We start from the raw sequence: 21519 nt of genomic DNA on the forward strand, positions 1-21519 counted from the left end.
GTAAGTCTCTAAATGGCTGTGTTTTCACTGCCAAATGTGGTAAGAATTTACCAAGGTGGTTGACCATTCCCAAGAACTGCCTTACTTCACTGATATTACATGGCTGTCTCATTGCTTTAACTGGTTCCAGCTTATCTGGGTCTGGGCTCACCAATGATTCGTCAACGATCTGTCCAAGGAACTTGATTTTTGTATTGGAAAACTCACATTTCTCATTGAATGTGACTCCAGCTTCCTGAAGGATTGAGAGCACCCCCTCTCAGCCTCTCATCATGTTCACTCTGTGACGGCCCCCAGACGAGCACGTTATCCATTTGACAAACAACACCTTCCAGTCCCTCAAAAATCCTGGACATGCATTTTTGGAAATGCTCAGGTGCAGAGGAGATTCCAAAGCATAGATGGTTATAGCAATAGCGGCCAAATAGAGTTATAAATGTGGTGAGCAAAGAGGATTCCTTTGAAAGTGGAATCTGCCAAAACCCTGCATTGGCATCAAGTTTGGAAAACACTTCGGCTCCTGCAAGTTGTCCTAATGTGCTTTCTACTGAAGGGAGAGGGTGTTTTTCTCTCATAAACGATTTGTTCAATTCTGTGAAATCTGTGCAAATTCTCATTTCACCTGTACTCTTCGGCACCACAACCATGGGAGCACACAATTCAGTTGGCTCCTTCACCTTTGAAATTACACTCTGCTGTTTCATACGCCTCAATTCTTCCTTTCTTCCACCTTTGGTAAGAAAGGAAGGGGAAATACGTCTTGGAGTCGATATAGAAAAAGGTTTTGCACCTGGTTTCAGCACAATGCTGTACTCACCGTCCATTTTGCCTAAGCCACTGAAGAGTTGTGGAAACTCCTTTTCCACCCTTTCTTTGGAGGTTAAGCTGACAACATAAAGGGTAGCCTACCAGTTGAAGTGCAGATACTGCTGGTCTGCCCAACAAAAGCATGCACAACCCATCCACCACATAGATTTCCTGTTTCGTATGTTCGTTGTGCTTGCCAAGGGTGGCTGTGAATTTCCCTTTTACCTTTTACAGTGATGTTCCACCTGGTCCCTGGATGACTCTCCTGGGAGGTATCAGTTTTTGGAACTGGTCCTGGTTGTACAGTGTAACCGGGACTGCCGTTACATCAGCCCCCGTATCGATTTTGAACAACGTCTTGAGATTGTCGATTGTTATCTCATTCATCCAGGGGCTTCCTGGTACATTAGATGACAGTGAACCAAGAAACACAATGTCCTCTATTGTGTCTAATGTTAGTGTTGCTATGTTCACCTCATGCACCTTATTTGACATAATGTCCCTTCTTATGACAGAGGTGACATATTGCATATCTTGCAAGGCATTGCTGCAAATTATACCCCTTTATGTCACCGCATCCTCTTTTTTTTTAGGCTTTATTTGTGGGGGGTTTCTTGACAGCTGTCCAAAGAGTGGCTTTACTTGTTTTGTTTTCACATTACTGTACTGTTTAGTTTGCACACTATCCAGCAGTTCGTTTGCCATTTCCCACTTGAAGTTTGACTTGAGCTGTTTCTGGTGGGGTTTTTTTTTTACTAGTTCACTCTGTAGTGTCAATTCAGGGTCAAGATGTAACTTCCTCTCCCATCGTGTAAATCAAGGCTTCCACTTGAACTTGAATTTCTCCGGCGGAGAGACTTGAAACTGAGTCGTGATAGCGCCGTGCTAACTCGTCTTGTCAATCCTTCACGCTGACGCCACGAACGACACTGAAAACTAAACTATAATTCTTACACCATGTTCTGTCGTTTATCAGGTACAACATTAACCTTCCTTAAATGGACAGCCATGACTCCTTAGCAGAACTTTTATTCAGAACTTTGTATTCCAACAGTACCGTAACACACCCAATATAGGTTCCCATCCATACTATATGCCTCATAACGTTACCGAAAGGAACATAATTCTACAATTTGTTGGTTTCCGACGCATTCACGTGATTGCATCCTCCGGCAAATCAGCTTCAAGCGTCGCTGGTCACGTGTTTATGGCAGACCAACTCAAGGGAACAAAAATGTATTGTTTTTAGAAACGTTTAAAGAATACTGTAACTATTAAAACGTACACATTGACATCCATACGTCGATTCATGCAAGTCTTTACATATACGACATGATATTATAAGACATTTATTTAAACAAATCAAGTCTATGTTCATGAACACTTTTGGAAAGTGCGAGAATTTATCGATCATCCCTAAGTTTCAGGGCTACAGTACGGCCAGTTCAAAGGGCCAGAGTTTCACATTCATTTGGGTTTTTCGCTGTGAAATAAATTGACTGGCGGCTTTTCTTTTCTTTTTGTTCGAACCTAACACTTATTTGATCATGGCTGTAAGTATGCATTTCATCCCTGAATAGCGAGTTTACTAAAGCTAATAAGTATACTACTATGTTGGATATTCAAATTGTGTTTGGAACATCTATCAGCTAGCTAATGAACGATATAAATGTTTGCTGTCGTTTCAGTGTCGACTCAGTATCGACTCAGTGTCGACCCACTTGTTTGAATGACCCTTTTCTGTTTATTCACAGACTCACGAGTTTTTTGTTGATATGACATGTGAAGGATGCTCTGGTGCAGTGACTCGGGTTCTTAAAAAGCTAGGTACTGGGTTTAAGTTCAAACAACACAGCCAATGTGATATATTAGAAATGTTTTTAGACCAAATAATCCCCACCTTTACCACATAGGATTTACTACAGCAACACTATCAGCACTGTTGTTTCTGATTGACCCTTATAACCATCTTCAAAACACTTGAACTGTAATAGATCAAGGGTTCATCCCATTTAAAGTGTTTTTTTTACATTATGAGATAGTATTTTTATATTTATATATATATATATATATATATATATATATATATATATATATATATATATATTAGTATACATATAAAGATAGTATTTCAGTTGACATAAAACATGCATGTATTTGCCCTGACCATATTTTTCTTTCAAATGAACAGATGTCAAATTTGACATTGATCTTCCTAACAAGAAGGTCTTCATCGAGTCGGATAAAGACACAGAAGTCCTGCTGGAAACGCTGAAGAAAACCGGCAAAACTGTCACGTACATTGGTCCTAAATAGGCCAGATGTTAAACATTAACTGTCCATATGGAGCAACATGTATTCCTGTCACTATCCATTTGTAATCCTTGTTTCTATTAATTAATATTTGTATCGTTTTGTTGGACTTGTTAAAGTTGCCTATTTTCCATATTTAACTACTAATGGTATGTATTAAAAAACTAACATGGAATAACAGATTTGCATGTAATACAGATGGTACATGGAATAACAGATTATAGATTTTACTCCTGGGAAATGAGCAAGCTCCTAAAATCGGCTCATATTTAACTGATTAAGCTGATTAATTGATTTCATTAATGTCTAATTCTAATTGTTGCTATGTAACTGCTCTATACATGCACATTGTGGGGCAAAAAAGACAAACAAACCCAAAATGTGGAAATACTAAGCCTTTAAGAGTCTTTCCAACAAATTATTTGGTCAAAAATCTATCAAGACTTTGTAATAAATGCACACCTGAAGCCATGGGTATGATTGTTTGGTATTTCATTGCAGTTTTGGGGGAAAATACCTAGAAACAGATAAATGATGGCATGGTTTTTGATGCAAAAGTCAGCACATGTATAAGATCACAAATTTGTGGAAAAATAAACTGTTTGTTTTCTGTATAACACTGTCTGCAAGTTTACACACCATTATTGAATATTAAAATATATATATATATATATATATATATATATATATATATATATATATATATTAAGTTACTTTATCCCACTAATTACTTGACCACTAATTTGTTGCTAAGCCTAATATTTTGACATTTTGGCTTTGACCCAGTTTTTTAGCCCAGGTGTGTATATTGGTGCATTTTACAAGGTCATTATTTTGATATACACTGCTACTGAATTGTGTAATGTTTGTGGCTTTATTGTATTTCAGTATATTGCCTTTAGACTCTGCTACATTATCACATGCAACCTGCAAACGTGTGTAATATATTAAACTGCTAAACTCAGATATTTTAACAGAATGCTTCACATTTCTTTTTTTATTATTTTGGTGGTCCAATATACAGTATATTCTTTGAAGAAGTAGATTTGTATCTGAGCTGTTCATAGCAAACTTTCCAGTGTTCCTAGTTTAATTCTAAGTCACTTTATGGTTTTAATCAATTCACTTTATCCACTTTATCATTTATTCATCTAGATACTTTGAGTGCAGTAGGTTACACTTTGTAGTCTAGCATCCTCATGAACAGTTAACCCTGAGAGAAAATAAAATCTTGATTAAATATGTTTGGAGAGTCTATATGCATATTACAGAATAAATAAAATTTCCAGTAGGGGGCAATGTTTCACTTTTATAACAAAACCAGCCTCGATAGAAAATCAGTACACAACCTTGCACTTCCTACCATAATAAAATCAAGGACAAGTGTATTTTTTTTTCTATTTTCTATATTAACCATTTAATGTGACGCAGTGAAATGACCCACACCCAAAACCCTAGTTTATTTGCTGAAAATTAAGATAAAATATGTAACAAAGCCATCTGATTTCTGTACATTGAGTATTTACGAGTGTGTCTAAGGAACTATGGCCGGTGCTGGCGAGCCCTGACCTCCATCTGGGTTTTCTGGCTCGACACTGGACGCGCCTTCCACAAACCCCAATGCCACAGACACCAGAGAGGCGTAGACAAGAGTAGCACAGCAGATGTAAAAAGCCCAGCCGAGAAATTTGGCCATTTCAGGCATCTGTTCTTCAATGGACACTATGAAGGCGATGAGAGCGGCAACACAAAAAGCAACTGAGAAAACAGAAAGTGCATAATATGAAATAGTGTCTTAATTTAATACGATGTTTATACAATAATCCGATAATATATGTGAAGCTTTATGGTGCTTGAATGTGATAACCTAAGGAATAGAGCACAATGTGGTCTGCATTACTAAGAATATAGGTGAAGTGTGATGTGAAGCATGATTACTCTTTTTACTCTTGAGTGTTATTCTTTTTACAAAACCATGATTTACAGTGGTTACAAGTTTCTTTTCTTTACAAACCATACCTCATAATTCATATGCACTATGCACTAAGCGTTGTATATTGCTTGGTACACAAGGAATTCCACAATGTAACGTGAACAATTGTATGAATCACTAAAATGACAAAAGAAAATGAAGGTGTTACCTGAAAAAATATTTAAAAGAAGAGCTACAACGGCTCGCTTTCCATGGCTAAGAGCTGGTCTAATGGCGATAAGTGTGAACAGGGAAAGTATGGAGGAACTTGCCAGGAACATCCAAGTCAGGCTGTACGAGCCTAATAAGGAGAAGTAATGCAAAGTGACATTTTATATATAAATTTTAAGCTACAGGAATGATGACAGAACTGTTATCGGCAGACCCGATAGATATGATGCAAGACACACTCACCCATCCAAGCTGGAAATGTAGTACAGCTGGAAAGGCCTTCATAAGTGTTACAGATAGTGAAGAGGCCTTCACATGCTCCTCCTGGCTCCACCAACCACTGTGGTGCACACAGACTCACGATGTACAACAAGAACTCCACACAGACCAGAGAACTCATCACGTTTACTGAATTCTTCATGATCAACCAATATCCCAAAGTCCAACTCTTCCCGTTTTGCTCAAGTTTGTAAAACGTTATATTTAGTATTCAGAATTTAATATCAGTCCATCACAAGCCTGGTCACTTTTATCTGTTAGAGTCTGCTGATTTCAGTATATTCTTCCTGCACAAGCCAAGAGAAGATGAATTGCCAGTTTAAAAGATGTGTCATCTGGTCTTTTAATCATTGAATAATTCAGATGATGCGATGGTGATGAGGCTGCTCTTCTCACACAGGTTGTTATCAAAAGAGCATGCTGAGCGTAAAGAAAGTGCGATAAACCATGGACCCTGATTATCTGAAATGGAGAATGTTTGCTTTTATGCTTTTCAGCAAACAGCCCATCAGATTGGTGCACTGCAAACATATATGTACACCGCTCCGTGGGTTTTCTGTATTATCTGACTAGGAGTTAATAATGTTTGTTAGCTAACATACTATTTATAGCACTTCCATACATTCTAGCATAAATGACAATAACATGTTAATGCACTTTCTTCCATCTGGTGGAAAATACATGTATGCATTTCTTATGCAGTTTTACCACAATCACATACTCTACATAATAAGGGAATCAGATCAATAAGTGAAGTCATACATAATCATATTTCTAAAGCACTCCAGTTGAATAGGGTAACGTTACAGTACATGTTAATGCACTTTTTTCCATCCGGGGAAAAAATCTTTAAGAATGAATGCAATTTTATTGCAATTTCACTTCAATGGCATACTTACTTTACATTGTAAGCATATCAGATCATTAAGTAAAATCAGACATAATCATAGTCTTATGTATATCTTTAAACAGTTTCATATTGTTAAATATTCATACATGTAATACATTCCATATTCTTACTTTATAAAAACCCAAAGTCTAAGCAAGTAGCAATTTTACATAACAGTTTGTGGGTCATATATTTATCATTTAATCAAGAAAATACCATGCAGCATTATAAAATGTATAGTAATAGTAATTCAAAATCTTAAATCTATCAGAACATTAATCAACTTGTTGTCCTCCAGCTTCTAAATAGGAAGAGGAATGTACATTACGTTCTATTACATTTTATGAAAGTTAATGGTTGAGAAAAAAACAGATTTGGGGAAAACTTTTCGAAAGACTTGAGTGTGGTTTATAGATCTTTGTAGATCTCTGACCTTGACCATTAGCAACAACTTTGGGATGAATTTGAATGCTGAATCACTACCTGACTTTACTAACACCCTTGTGGATGAATGAGCACAAATCTCCACAACCACAATCCAAAACTTAGTGAAACATCTTCCCAGAAAAGTGGGAAGCACTAAATGAGGACACATCTTATGTTCAGACAAATGTGTCCATATAGTCAATATTTCCAGGTATATTTAACATGTCAAGTGGGCAGGGCAAACCTCTAAATTATGACCTGGTGGAAAATGGGGGATAAAAGCTGTGAAACATATTTCTATCAAGTTCTGACATTGTCTATTGGTACAGTTTAAGAGTAGACATGAATGCCATTGAATCAGAAGTCTGAAAAAGACTGACATGAACAAAAGCATCATTTCTACCTGTAGTGTCTTGCCTTAACCTGTTTCTCCCTCCTGAGAGTTCAAATAAAGCAGATGGTTGCTGTAAAGTGCCTTCTTGTCTCACCAGCAGGTAGCAGTGTGTAGTCAATCAGAAAAATTACACTTGCTTACCATGTATTTTGGCAGAATTTAAGAACAAGCTGTACCTGTTCTGATAAGAACAAGCATGCAGCATAGCATCATTTTAGCCTGTTTTCTAGTTGCTGTACATCTAATCACATCAGCAGTACACCATTGTACTGTATACAATGACTAGATGTAAAAATGCAGCACAAACAAACATAAAAAAAAGTGAAATTAAAACAAACAAAAATGTATGCACAACCAACAAGACACAAATGGCAGAAGTTGGAGGTCCTAAGGTTTATTTATTAGGGTATTTGATATACAAAGATTTGACTGAGTGATTAAATCTGTGCATTTTAGTGAGCCAAAGACTCAACATTCAACTTGTTTAGACTCCCTTCTGTTCCATAGTTATCAGAACTCCATCTTTGAAAACGGAAAGAGTGGCACTCATGGACATGCCATAACAGTGTTCTCTCTGTTTAATCAGTCTGTCTTTTCATCAGATCAGAGATTTGAGTTAAGCCTTAGCATCAGGACAGAGAGAAGACGCTTCAAACAACCTCGGTAAACATTTACATTTTTTACTGCACCATGAAAACGACATTCACGGCTGATATACTGTACACTGTGTTTAAATGACTCTAATATTTATTGAACCACATTATTATTATTGCCGCTACAATTTTCCAACGCTAATTTTATGTACATCTGTTCTACCTTGAAGATAATGAAGGTCAGTATTCATCATTTCCCAACAGGCAGAATAAATAAATGTTTATTAACTTCTGTTATGATCAAAACACAACAATACTATTGAGAGGAAGCTTGTATCAGGTTGACTTTAAGGATATGACATATCAATCTTGGCAGATTTTCCTTTCAGTTTTGGTCACAGACTCTGAAGCCATGTCCTTAACTGCTAAGGACGAGAGAAATCATTGGAGAAATCGTTAGTTGGTAAGCCTGATGTCTGTGCTTGAAAAAAAAATTCAACAAAGTACAGAGTGTGTATGCAGGCATGCGGTACAGGTAGAGGCAAGTGCAATCATGCAAGAAAGACTCCACCATATCCATCACACACTGCACTTCATTCTCCTAAGCATGCAAAACTTATGTGTGTATGTATATATATATATATATATATATATATATATATATATATATATATATATATATAATATTTAACTATCGGACACTGTACAGACTTGCTGGGTTTAAAATTAAATGCAGATATTCCCTTAAGCCAAACTGATGATGTGGCAGTATGACATTTTACACTGTGTATAATTTCTTAACATAATAATCATGAAAACATTTTCATTTGCTAAACTGGAAACCATTTGCAATAACAATTAACCCTGTCAAATCCTTTTGCTGATTTAGAAAAGAGGTATATTGAAATGAATTTTTTTGGACTACTTATATCAAAATTTCCGATACATTTATAAATGAATACATTAACATTACCTGTGTTTTTGCCATCGAAACCAAAATAATATAAACAAGAAAAATCGAATTCAAGCCTAATTCATTCCAAAACAAATTTGTAAAATATTATCTGTAATATTTTCATTATATTAGCATATAATCAGTATTGCTGTTTTCAACCCTCCTCTGATCTTTAACTTTGCACAGGTGGCCCATTTGTCGAAACAGAATGCACAAGCCATGTCTGTCGTACACCACTTCTTCTGCAACAACAAAGTTCTTGCGTTTACAGCCATCACGCCACTCATCCACATTTCTTTTTTCAACAAAGTGCTGCCCTGCTGCTATTACACCCACTTAACAGCTGCAGGAGAAAGCTACCGACAACGCAAACCCGCCACGCTCGCTATTCTGCTCATATCCTCCATCTGGCTCCGAGTCATTATTCTCTGCTTTGATAGATTTTCCAGATGTTTTTATTTCGCTACTGTCAATCCTCAAAGGAAAGTACGCAGAGGAAGGAAAGGATGAGCAGCCATTGTGTTTCTCAGGGTCTGCTCAGGAGTCTTTCTCTATTAACAGCAGTCTGCGTTTTGTTTTGTTTTTTTAATTGCTTATGTGCGGTAGTTGATGTGGAGGGTTGTCATTTGGTAAACACGAAGAACAGGAGAATACGTTTAATATGTCAATCTTAATCACTTTTTTAAATGGCGGTTAAATGTTCTCGCTATGAATAAGGCCATTTCAGAATGAAAGACTTACATTCATCCTAAAAAAAGATGTTTTGGTGGACTGCTTTTGAAAAGATGTAATCGAGAAGAATGTCGAGGCTTGTAATTTTAATAATGTCATATAATGTCTTCGAATGACTCAAGACTCAAGTGTTTAACACACCCAAATATGGGAATAGAAAACAAAATGGAAAAATGGATTAGAAAAACCTTTCCTACGGGACTGTCTCCTAAATCTCAAATTCAACATATGATGTCAACTCACATACATATTAGCTAAAACCCTGTAAATAAAAACAGTGAACATAAAATTCTCAGTTTTGAAGGAGGAAATTATTCAGTACATCTCTTATTATTTGCTTTTAACAAAAGATGAACATGGGTTTCCCTTATTTGTAACCTTAATGAATGAAGGATGTGCATGTGTTAATATAAAGAATTAATTTTAGATCAGAAGATTGTTGAATGCTGCAAATGTTAATTATACTAGACTTTTAATAAAATGGTTTACATTTACAAGTCTTACCAAAACCAGTATAAATCTATAGAGTTGTTTACCAAAATGAGCCAAAAAGGCTGGCCTATCTACACTATAAGCTCAGGTGCAATGGTTTATTCTGCTCCATGTTAATATTAGGTTATTTGCTATTGCAGGGTTTCAGCGCGCCCACAGTTTACACAGAGGCAAAAACAGGAACCATAATGAATAGAAGCCTTGTTCATCTGAGGCTGTGATCCTTTTGAGAGTCTGGGGAGGAAACGGTGGTCTGCATCATACTATTTGCTGCATGAATCAGAATCTAACTATGCTCACACAACCACCAGAGAGGTATTTCCCATAAACCAGGTCTGAAGGGGCTACATTCCAAATAAATCAAGCCCCCTCAATGGTGATGCAACAAGTTGATTCCTTTAAACCTTCACCTAAATAAGGTGATAGAATTGAATTTTTAATGCATCCAAAGAACAGATAGCAAAGATAATAGATCATTTAAAACCTCACACAGCTCAGGTGCTTGTGCCTGCGTTTTGCAGATGGTAGCAGGTATAATTAGGCTTAATTGTAATTAGATGGGGGCATGTGTGGGGGATTGGAAGGTTGGAATCCCCTGAGCCTATGGTCATGTGAAGTCTTGTTAGGCAACTGTAGACAATGCCACGTCTGCAGCTCGGGAGAAGTGAGTAATTACATCTTCTCCATGGGCTGATCTGAACTGACTCTCTGGGTCGGCTGCAGCCAGAATGGAAAATGCCACGTTGCATAGCTGCTACTTTTTTCCAGGATTTTATTCACATCCAGATGTTTCTCTACATAATCCTCATCAGACATTCGGAGGACAGACATTAGCAATCCAGAGCAGAGTGTCTCTGCATGCTGTCTCTGAGAGGCCAAAAGCTGAATGGAACAGCAGATAGGATTACTTTAGCCTGATAAATTCTTAGCAACACACAGTACATACAGCCCAACCCAAGTACACGCATGCACACACACACACACACACACACACACACACACACACACACACACACACACACACACACACACACACACACAGAAAATAAGGGTGGGAGGGAAAGGAACAGAGTATGAACATCTTTTCTGTGAGAATAAACAACCATGTTTTAAATGTGCTTTATTAAGATACTAACCATGAAGGACTTCAGAATTATATACAAAATATCACTAATTACTCTTTAAAAACTGTACATCATATCCACTGCCTGTTTTTCCAATAAAATTTTCTATTTAGAGAAATCAACATTTACATAAAATCCCTACAGAATTAACACCAATGATCACACTGCAAAAAATAAAAAAAAAACATATCTTAGCCAGAAAAACATCTCAGATATTGCAGTATAAGGCAAAAAATTTGAATATAGGCTAATTGAGAGTCTCAAAATCAAGTTATTCATTAATATGTTTTTGAACCAGTCTTTACAAATATATATTGGTTTGAATTTCTATTGTTATTCTATTGGCACAATTTAAATGTATTCCTAGAAAGAAACTGATACACTTTGATGGAATAAGTATAATCATATAAAACAATATAATAAATAAGTCATATCTGTTATATTTGTTACATAGTATTATCACTATACTAAAACCTCATGATTTTAGGCAAAATGTCAATCACAATAAAGATCAGAATATCACTGATTATAAAATCCTCATTAGGCCTGTTTTGTATGGCCTGAGCTGGAGCTTCGGCTGGCTACATAGAGTTAAACAGTGGGCTGTCCCACACCAGGGCTGTAAGGGGGGTTTGACTGGGCCTGCCCACTGCAAATGTCTTCTGTATGAACTTGTGTTGCTGTTAGATAGTTCCAGACCCCTGCTCCAGCTGACTTCTTCCTTGGCTTGCCTGTTTGCTGAAGCGAAGGTAAGATTACTCACTCCATCATTTGCTGACTCTTAACTTCTGAAGCTAACTTTGAACTTTCATTTCTTCTTTCATACAATTTGCAAAAAAAAAATATACAAGCTTTCTAAAATCCTTACTTCTTAGATGCTTTGTTTAATGCTTTTGCATGCAAATGAAGTATAGGAGAAAACTAATTTTAATTACTTCATAGATTACTTTAAGCTTTATATTAATTATATTATGTTTTAAATGTGCTTGCTACATTTTTTGTTAAATCCAAATATTATTATTAATATTATTATTATTATTAAGAACTCCTTTCAGTTGCAGAAGCCAACATGTGGACATTTTTTAATTCAAATGTTTGCCAGAACTGAGAACATCTAAACCTACTGTTGACACTCATCTCAGGAGCAAGCACAGTGTTAAAACATTGTGTGCCACATAGGCAAGAGGATGGGTGACCATAGATTTGTGGGGGGGGGAGGGGGGAGGGGAGGAGAAAAAAGGAGTACAAAGCCTGAGAGAGACAGAAAAGGCAGAACAGACAGAGTAAAAGAAATCAGCTCCATTTTCACATAGATCCCTCCCCTCTCAGTTACTCCCATCAGAAGGAATGTGAGTTGCCATGGTCATTCTCGCCAGCTGTTAAAATTGTGCAGATGTCAATTCTCTTGACAAACAACAAATCTGTGAGAACAAGCTGAATGTCCACAGCTGCCGGATGGTCTGTCTGATAAAATAAGAGATATGGGGGGGGGGGGGGATATTTATTTATTATTTAATAAGAAACATCAGGCTTATTTTAGACACCTGAACAGATGTTTTTCAAAGTAGCATGAGAGAGAGGGAAAACAATGTCACCCATTAACAACATTTATTTTTTCAATCTTAGCTTTTTTCAGGACTGTCAAGAAAAATAAATGAAAAAAATCTGAAACTGAAAATGTTGTACATTTCAAAACCACTGGGTAAACGGCTAATATATTTGTCGCTTCATAATAGTGACCTTTCGAAAGCCACGACCAGTCTTCAAGAATGAGAGGCCAATATATGAAACACCCTGGTCTAATAAATCTGTTATGTAGTCAGGGTAGGGCTTTCCACATGCCATTATCTTTTCACTTAGGTTACACTGACATGTGAATGGGAATGTTGTTTGTTTGCAGGCAGCAACCGCAAGTAACAGCTTAGCCTGAAGTCTGCTCAGAGTAATGGAAGTCCAGATGAAGGCTTCTGGTGTATAATCCCCAGTGGGAGATTGGCCTGTAGTGCAAACCAGTCCCATGGCATGCAGCCAGAATGCAAAATACATATAATTTTAGTACAATTTCAACAATTTGGGAAGATTTACCTAGGCTAGAAATAGAATTAATAAATAATCAGGTAAAGGAGCAGCACTAACTGGTTTTGTTTCTGACCTTATTACCATTGCCTCATCATTCATTGTATGATTTCCATTTCCAAAAAAAACCCAATGGAATCACAAATTTCCTTAGTGGGAAAAATCCCATTTCTACAAATTCCATAGCTGTTCTTTTTTTTTTTTGGGCATGAGAAAACTAAACCATGGTGTAATCACTTAGAGATTTAATGTCCCAGCAGCACTGGGGGAAGGGGCGAAAGGGTTAGAAAAGGTCAGCTGACTAGATACTCAGGTTACATGGATTCCTGTCTTTTGTCCATGTCTGCACTTCCTGGGATCACAATGCTTAGATTCTATCAACTTGTTTAACAAAGGTGTTAAAATGCAGATGGAAGATGGAGAGACGAATATTAACCATTGCCTGAAACCTGCAAATCTTTAAAGCCAAACCTAAACAGGGGTATTGTTTTTTTAAAAGAGCACCTTCCCTGCTGTCTGCTGTCTTTTTATTACCTCTGTTCAAAAAGCTTCCTGGCATTTGTCAGGTTGGAACTTTTTGGTTTCTGACCAGCTGCCTTGCTGGCAAGTGTGCAGTTCTGTATACTCAGTGGAGATATCAATGCTCAACACTGAACATCATCCAGAAGAAGCACAGTAATTACCTAGAAATGGACAGGTGGCTTTCTCAGTGGTTTCCTGTTCCAAAAATCTAACTTGTGCCACCCTTCGTGCGCACAGATGCAGAACTGGGTGAAATTATGGTGATTAACACTTACTGAGAAGGTTAAACATTAGCGTGGATGTTGAGACCATAAAGATTACAAAACAGGCCTAAATATTCTTTCTTAATTATTTTCGACACTGTAATTGGGAAAATATACTTGTTTGTGTCAGATTATAATAAATGAGCTTCTTTGGCCAAATTGCTTAGACAGTGGGAAAGAGTGACTCTATTCTCTATCTATTCTCGGATTTGTACAGTGTGTCAGCTCCACTGTTTTTCCACGCCACCTGTTTAAGTCACTCTAGAAAATCAGAAGGAATTTCCTAATTCGGATCCTTTGGGGGGGAAAAGGTGCCTTTGAAAAAGCAGAGCACTGTGCCTCTGTTTTCGTCTCACAGCTTGCTTACCTAACTAACCTCTAAATCAAATAGTGTGCGCAAAAAAGGCATCCTTTATGCCACTGCCACCCCTTAATTTCAAGCCTGTTTGAGTATGAGCATTACTTTCCAAATAAAACAGCTTGTTTTGCTCTTACGTAAGTACGTCGATTGGACTAACAGCGTTATGCCTCATCTGTGAAAATAAACATGCAAATTTATGTACACATGCCTCTCGAAGGGAAATGAATGATCTTTCCAAGCCAAAGACTACGGATGATGCGAACTATTTAAGTTTCTTATAGGACAGTGTATTCCTAGGGAAATTGTCCTATTTTCCCCTCCCTGAGCAAAAAGTTGAGAAGAGTCTTTGTTTGCCATGGTTCAAGTCGTTGTTAGCCATTGCAGTGCAAACTCTTTTTTTTTCCAAAACTAAAACCATCGAAGATGGTTGGCCGACATCAGTTCCTGAGCAGAGCTCACTTCTAGCCCCTCCAATAAAAACAGATGGGGGAAGAGGCCTGGCTTGGGCTTGTTTTCAGTTTGGCTGGGCTGACGGGTCAAAATCAAAGTGCAATTTGGCAAGACTTCTCTCCCGGCAGCTGCTTGGAGAAACGTGCGATCGTGCCACATCGACACTAGAGCAAACATCTGCATTTGAAGGACTTGTCGGGGCACATTAGCAGTTTTGAATCTGAAAATGTTCATCAGATTAAATAGCAATGACCATTGCGAACTACTGAGTCATATGGCATGATATAAACACTCCGATTTTTTTCAGAAGATATTATAATACTAGGGTTTTATACTTAAATATACTATTTAAGATACAACAGTACAAAGCACACAAAGCTTTATTCAGATCTTGAATTTCATCCAGCCATGGTTAGTTCCCTAAGGAATGTGTGACATGCTACAAACTCTTTGTTCATGGAACAAGGATTCCTCTGTCTTCGGTGAAGCACCAGAAAAGTTTGATGCTCGCAAAGTTAATCAAGAAGGCTGTAAATCACCTGAAGTATGTAAAGTTTGACCAATTATATATATGTAAGATATACATAATGTGAGATAATCCCTTTTCATATTCAATTAGTAGAGCATTTAATTGTAATTCTTTTCCTCTTCTAAATAAACTTTTGCATATTTGAATCATTTTAAAACACATGCTTCCTTTGCTCCCAATGAGAAGTCAATCTCGTTTCCATTTAAAAGGGAATGTCTGTTTATCATAGTCCCAGTAGAAAGCATCTTAACTTTATCTATGTTGACATTTAGAACATGTAACCATGATCATTTGATGCCATTAGTACCACACAGCAGACATGGCTATTCTGAACATACAACCAAAGTACCCTTTTATTTATTTAATAGTTTTTTTTTTACCTTTTTATTTTTCATTTGCCATTTCCTGTCCACTACCTATGTCACTAGGGAGGGTGGAGGCTGGCTCACACCACTGTCTTCTTCACCACCATCGCCAAAGCTTTTGAAACCACGCCTCACTTTAACACCTGAACACACTCAGGAGAGAGTGTTAACTGCCTTCTTCCACATATAACACACTCTAATTGTCGATTGCTGCTTTGATTGGCAGAAGGAAAGGTGCCACTGAGAAAGAACAGCTTATTATAGTTTCTTGTATAGTTGTATAGTTTCAGATATCAGAATTAAACTGTCTTACAACAGTCATTGTTATAAAGCAACTTTACAGAAATTCAGTTGTAGATTTCAATCCTAGTGAGAAAGCAAGAGCTGGGAGTGGCAAGGGATATCACTCTGAGTAGAATATTCAGCCTTAAAAGGAAATGCATTCTCTTCTGGGTCCCTGTATTAAATGTATTGAAAGGATGCAGAATGTTTTTCATTACCATACTGTGAATAGCAGTACTGGGTGTGAATGTGTGTGTGATTGTGCATGCACGAGTTTTCATGAGGAAAACGTGTATCTCTATTCGGGGTCTCCCCGAAAATAAAGCAAACAGAAAACAGGCACAACTAAATTGTGATCTCAAAGCCTTGGACTCTTAGGTGTGAGATTTAAGCAAGCTGACTCATTTAAGTGTAATTTCCTGTTTAAAAGGAAGGTCTGGTTGGAGAAATCTCTTCTAATCTATCCCCTGGAGAAAACTATAAGAATACAAGTGTGAATAGGAGTGATATTGATCTCACAGGGCTGAAAATGGCCATGAGTTGTGTTTGATGTCCTCAGTCATGAGGGCGAATGTGACGAGGCCAAAGAGCACAAATGTCACGTAAAATCCATGAACCGAGTTCCAGATAATGAAGCCAGATCTTAGATATGTATGTATGTATGTATGTATGTATGTATGTATGTATGTATGTACTGTAGCACTGTAATTTTAAAACAGGTCTGTTGGTTTGTTTTACTGCAGGCTGTATTCCAACATGAGGGTGTGGATCGTCTTCCTTTTATGCCTTGCTGGAAAGGCCCTGGCTGCCCCAGTAAGTATTTTTATTATCTGTGTGCAATAATGTGTGAGCATTTTTTATATGTTTGTAGGTACCAATGTTCCCAGATGGAAAGGAATACCAGCAGTTTTGACCTAGTAGGGACATTTGGCTGGTCCTTGGGAGGAAAACAGCATTTTACAAAATCTTAACAATGTATTAAACAAACAAGCAGACAGATTTGGGTTTAGCATAATAAAAATTTGATGCATTAATATATGTGTCATTCGAAAGACATTGCAAGTATAATAAGACAAATGTGTGTGTGTGTGTGTGTGTGTGTGTGTGTGTGTGTGTGTGTGTGTGTGTGTGTGTGTGTATGTGTGTGTGATTGGACGTCATAGTATCCTTACTCATAAAAATTGAAGGTGATGATTCAGTGGTTTTTACGAGGAGTTTTATTTGTTTAAATTTATTAAATTAAGCCCAAGTTGTTGAGGTCAGCAGTAAGGACTTAAACAAAAGTGAGGATCTAATCACACAAAAAACAGTTTACCATGTAAATTTTTTTTGTTGCAGGCCGAAGAGGAGCCAGTCATTGATGAGGTAAGTGCCATTTAACCTGGGTATAAAACAGAGCAATTAGGTTGAGATCATGTAGCTCATTTTCTCGCTCGTATTATTGTGCATTTAGTAAATGATCACTGCCTCTATATTGGATCAGATATTTTATATAGAAGAACCTCACCCAATTCTGGTCCTTCCTAAAAAAAAAAACTTCTTGCCTTTCCAGGTTACACCTATTATTTTTTCTTCAATTGTTTCCTTTTGTCTTAATTCAACTAAAAGTCTGTTACCTCCTATCCCGATAGGGAGAAGTAGGGTCGAACCCAGTTCAGGTGGAGACCGGAGAGTTTGATGAGGCCATTGAGGTTGTGGAAGATTTTGCTGCAGAGAGTAAGTAAATTAAAAAAATCCTACAAAAACAAACAAACACAGGAACTTAAAATGACCTTATAAGTGCATATGCATGTAAGAACACAGGCTCTCCCAAACGTTTACTGTCTTGGGGATGCGGTATTCTGATTTCTTTACTTTATAAAATTCTGTGTTTATTTCTCTATGCCATTTGTGTGATGATAGCGTGAGGAAATTATATAGCAGCAAGGTCATGAAAGCTCTAGTAATGACAGGCTGCACTTAAGCCTATACTAGTCTAGCTATAATTATGGAGGCAAATAGACTGTGGCTTCAGAAAAGCTGCTACATGGCATGTCTAACAGTCATGAAATGTCCTAACCGAAAAAGGATTTGCTTAAAGTTTAGGAGGAAATGTACACAATATTTTTGTGTGTTTCCTTTTCCAGATGCCTGCCTCAACCATCACTGCAAGAAGGGCAAAGTATGTGAGCTCGATGACAACAACGAGCCCATGTGTGTGTGCCAGGATCCCCTGACATGCCCAGCCCCTGTTGGAGAGTTTGAGCATGTGAGTTTTTACAGTAGTGAGCCCAAACCACATTTCCTTTCTTCTTGTAACTATAGAAGGCTATAAAATAGGGAGTGGCAATGATGCCCAGAACCAGCAACATTTTTCCATTCAAGACATTACAATGAAAACAGTAAGCCTTTTTTCAGACATGCCAAATCTTTGAAATATCAATCCTACCATATCCGCCTACTTACTCTCACCTCCTTGTATCTAACAGGTCTGTGGCACTGACAACAAGACCTATGACTCCTCCTGCCACTTCTTTGCCACCAAGTGTGCTCTGGAGGGCACCAAAAAGGGCCACAAGCTGCACCTGGACTACATTGGACCCTGCAAATGTAAGTGAATGTCATTGCACACTTAAAAAAAAATGGCATCATGCCAGATTCTGGGCCGTTTCCTCTGAGAATTTAACTTTTTAAGCTAGTCAAGGCATCATCCGTATAAGATGTGCTAAAGCTGAGTGCTATGATTGATGAGCTCCAGGCTCTAGGCTTCCCTCAAAGGGCTCTACACACAGGGCAGGTCCTAACTAGTCTCCTTTACTCCACCCCACAAAGCAAGGAGAATCCGTTCCTAATCATGTGCACCAGAGTGTGTATGTGTGTGCAGAATCACCTGACTGTCTGGCCTGAAGGGTCCAGATGGAGCTCTTCTTCTGGCAAAGCCAAGCAACAAAGCGGATCCGCCTAGTCACAGATGAACTGAGGAAAATGTGTTTTGACATTACTTAATAGGCTTAATGTGATCCAGAGCCCTGGAGCTGTAAATCATGCTTTAATGATATATTTAGCACCAGGGGCATGGCTGCACTTTCATAAAAAACTGGCTGGTATACTGTGTGGTCTATCAAGATGTTTACTATAAAGAAAGTGTGAAGAAGTATGTTAATGACTATGTTTGTCTTCATCTAATCCAGACATCGATGCATGCCTGGAGAACGAGCTGGGTGAGTTCCCCCTGCGTATGAGAGACTGGCTGAAAAACGTGTTGGTCACTCTGTATGAGCGCGATGAGGACAACAATCTGCTGAACGAGAAACAGAAGCTGAGGGTTTGTCCAAGTTCTCTCTGTCTCATTAGAACCTTATTAATCCTCATACCATATCCCAGGCTACAGTCAATGCAGCCAATAGACATTATTTTATGTTGTTTATTGATTCCAATCAGGGTACTATAGATTTCCTTAGCATGCGCTGAAATCAAACATGCCAGCTTAAAAAAAAAAGTTTTTCGATATCCAGAAAGGTGTTAAGCAGGATTATATGTAAGACCACAATTAAAAAAAGACTATTCCTGTACATGCTCAATTAAATCATGTTTAACAACCAATTTATTTTGTTTATAAAAAGTTTTAATTGCACTAGATTTTAAGACTGTTCAATCATAATTTCTAGTATATTTTTGTAAAAAAAAAAAAATAAAATAAAAAAATTAAGTTTGCCAGCATTTTTGTTTATCTTAATGGTTTAATAATGTAAGGGTTTAATAGTGTTTGTCTAACCAAATGTACGTGTATCGTCAGAACACCCAGATAATCTCAACCCAAAATTGTTAGCTAAAATGCATTAAATACAGTTAGGGTTATGATGCGATTAGCATTATTGAGTGACAAATAAAACACACAGTAATAAAGTGTGCAAACTATTTTACACAACTGTTGTGTGATAACAGTCGGCCACATATATGCTCCAAGTAAGTGTTTTGTCTCCAGGTGAAGAAGATTTTTGAGAACGAGAAGCGCTTGCATGCTGGTGACCATTCTCTGGATCTGCTGGCTCTGGACTTTGAAAAGAACTACAACATGTACATCTTCCCTGTGCATTGGCAGTTCGGCCAGCTCGACCAGCACCCATCTGACGGGTATGTTCCCACACATTTTACTACCCTCCATCAAAATAAGTGTTTGCTAGTACTCTCAGAAACATTGCACGCTATTGCCTGCATCTTTAAATTCTTTCTGATGTGTTTCAGCTTTCTGTCCCACACCGAGCTGGCCCCTCTGCGTGCTCCTCTCATTCCCATGGAGCACTGCACCACCAGCTTCTTCGAGTCCTGCGATGCTGACCAAGACAAGTACATCGCTCTGGAAGAGTGGGCCGGCTGCTTCGGCATTAAAGACCGTGAGTTTCAAACATTTGAAGGTTTCTTTTTTGTGTTTTAAAAAACTATTTTATTGATTTTGATCTACATTTTTGTGCTTCTGATTGCAGAGGATATCGACAAGGACTTTATCGTCTAAAACCTGGCCACCGTTGATGCTCTCTAGTTAGCCTGCTATTGGGACGAGGTGCTAACAATTCACATTAATGGTGCTATTTGCAATTTTCAGTAACCTATGTATACCACTAAAAATAAAAAATAAATGTAAAAAGGAAAGAATGCACAGTCCATGCTACTAATCACAGTAGGTGATAATAGCTGCCCAAATGAAAAAAACAAACTTGTTAGCATTATTTTTTATCAAAATGTGCAAATGGAAACGCTAACCGACTGAATCGAGTGGATGTTTAAAATGTCTCAACAAGGCTGTGGCAAGATAAATGATCGATGGACTTTGTAAGTCAGAAGCCTTTTTATTTTGGAAGTGGATGCACAAAGAGTGTATTATTTTTTAAAAGAATCAGAGCTTGATTTTAATGTCAATTAAAAAATACTGAGGAAAACTTGTAAAAAGGTTAAAAAAAAAATAATAATAATAATAAAGTTTCCAAATAAATGTTCTTCCTGCTTGCTTTATAAATCTTTTTGTTTTGTTTCTTGCACTTTTTTTGGTGGGGGATGTTTTCTGTTCTTTGTTAGATTTGAGGAGATTCTTTAGATTTGAACCCCGGGTAGAAAAACGGTTGATGTGTATATTCCTGTTCATTTTTGTCAGGGCAAAATAAATGTTTTTTGGACAAGACATATGAATTGAACCAGAAGAGGAAAGAATCTCGCAGGATGAGAAATTTCTCCCTCGCACATGTTCACGTGCATTTGCAGTTTTTGCCATGATGTGAGCATTTTTAACTTCTGAACATGAATAAAGCAATTGAAGTGTCCAAACCCAAACATTGCATGCATTCTCTCAATGTTTCATCTTTCTGCTCTGGATATCTGGGCTGTCTCCCTTCTGCTTCTGAGATTATAGTTCCTATATCTTTGTTCCCATCCAGCACAGCTTGCAACACTATGAAATGTCTGAGGGTTATATAACGGCCTGCTTGTTTATTGTCTGTGACGTGGATCAGCAACTGTATGTTTATAGTTCTTATTAAAGCACAATAATTCA

At 37.6% G+C, this 21519-nt stretch overlaps 3 protein-coding genes across 3 annotated transcripts; 2 read left to right on the top strand and 1 right to left on the bottom strand.

Moving 5' to 3' along the window:
• Window positions 1-2199: 2199 nt before the first annotated feature.
• On the top strand, window positions 2200-4086 carry atox1 (antioxidant 1 copper chaperone). The gene is made up of 3 exons (XM_083561741.1): window positions 2200-2360; window positions 2562-2634; window positions 2999-4086. Exons 1-3 carry the CDS (start codon window positions 2355-2357, stop codon window positions 3121-3123), a joined length of 204 nt encoding a protein of 67 aa, XP_083417867.1. The 5' UTR covers window positions 2200-2354; the 3' UTR covers window positions 3124-4086.
• LOC310737412 (uncharacterized protein) lies at window positions 3937-5620 on the bottom strand. The gene is made up of 3 exons (XM_083561740.1): window positions 5507-5620; window positions 5262-5393; window positions 3937-4878 (listed from the first exon to the last, which is right to left on the bottom strand). The coding sequence occupies exons 1-3, from the start codon at window positions 5508-5510 to the stop codon at window positions 4655-4657; spliced, it is 360 nt and encodes a 119-aa protein (XP_083417866.1). The 5' UTR covers window positions 5511-5620; the 3' UTR covers window positions 3937-4654.
• A 6136-nt stretch (window positions 5621-11756) lies between these two features.
• Window positions 11757-21299, top strand: sparc (secreted protein, acidic, cysteine-rich (osteonectin)). Its single transcript, XM_083560131.1, has 10 exons — window positions 11757-11896; window positions 16739-16808; window positions 17334-17360; window positions 17627-17711; window positions 18122-18243; window positions 18464-18584; window positions 19166-19299; window positions 19960-20108; window positions 20220-20368; window positions 20459-21299. The coding sequence occupies exons 2-10, from the start codon at window positions 16752-16754 to the stop codon at window positions 20485-20487; spliced, it is 873 nt and encodes a 290-aa protein (XP_083416257.1). The 5' UTR covers window positions 11757-11896; window positions 16739-16751; the 3' UTR covers window positions 20488-21299.
• Window positions 21300-21519: the final 220 nt, after the last annotated feature.

The sequence above is a fragment of the Silurus aristotelis genome (genome assembly GCF_946808225.1).
Source record: "Silurus aristotelis genome assembly, chromosome: 14".
Taxonomy (NCBI): Eukaryota; Metazoa; Chordata; class Actinopteri; order Siluriformes; family Siluridae; genus Silurus; species Silurus aristotelis.

Coding starts and splice junctions, on each gene's coding strand:
- atox1 (XM_083561741.1), top strand. Junction 2,635..2,998: donor TCGGGTTCTTAAAAAGCTAG/GTACTGGGTTTA, acceptor TCAAATGAACAG/ATGTCAAATTTGACATTGAT.
- LOC310737412 (XM_083561740.1), bottom strand. Junction 4,879..5,261: donor TCTTTTAAATATTTTTTCAG/GTAACACCTTCA, acceptor CTGTTTTCTCAG/TTGCTTTTTGTGTTGCCGCT.
- sparc (XM_083560131.1), top strand. CDS start 16,752: ATGAGGGTGTGGATCGTCTTCCTTTTATGCCTTGCTGGAAAGGCCCTG. Junction 16,809..17,333: donor GAAAGGCCCTGGCTGCCCCA/GTAAGTATTTTT, acceptor TTTTTGTTGCAG/GCCGAAGAGGAGCCAGTCAT. Junction 19,300..19,959: donor ACGAGAAACAGAAGCTGAGG/GTTTGTCCAAGT, acceptor TTTTGTCTCCAG/GTGAAGAAGATTTTTGAGAA.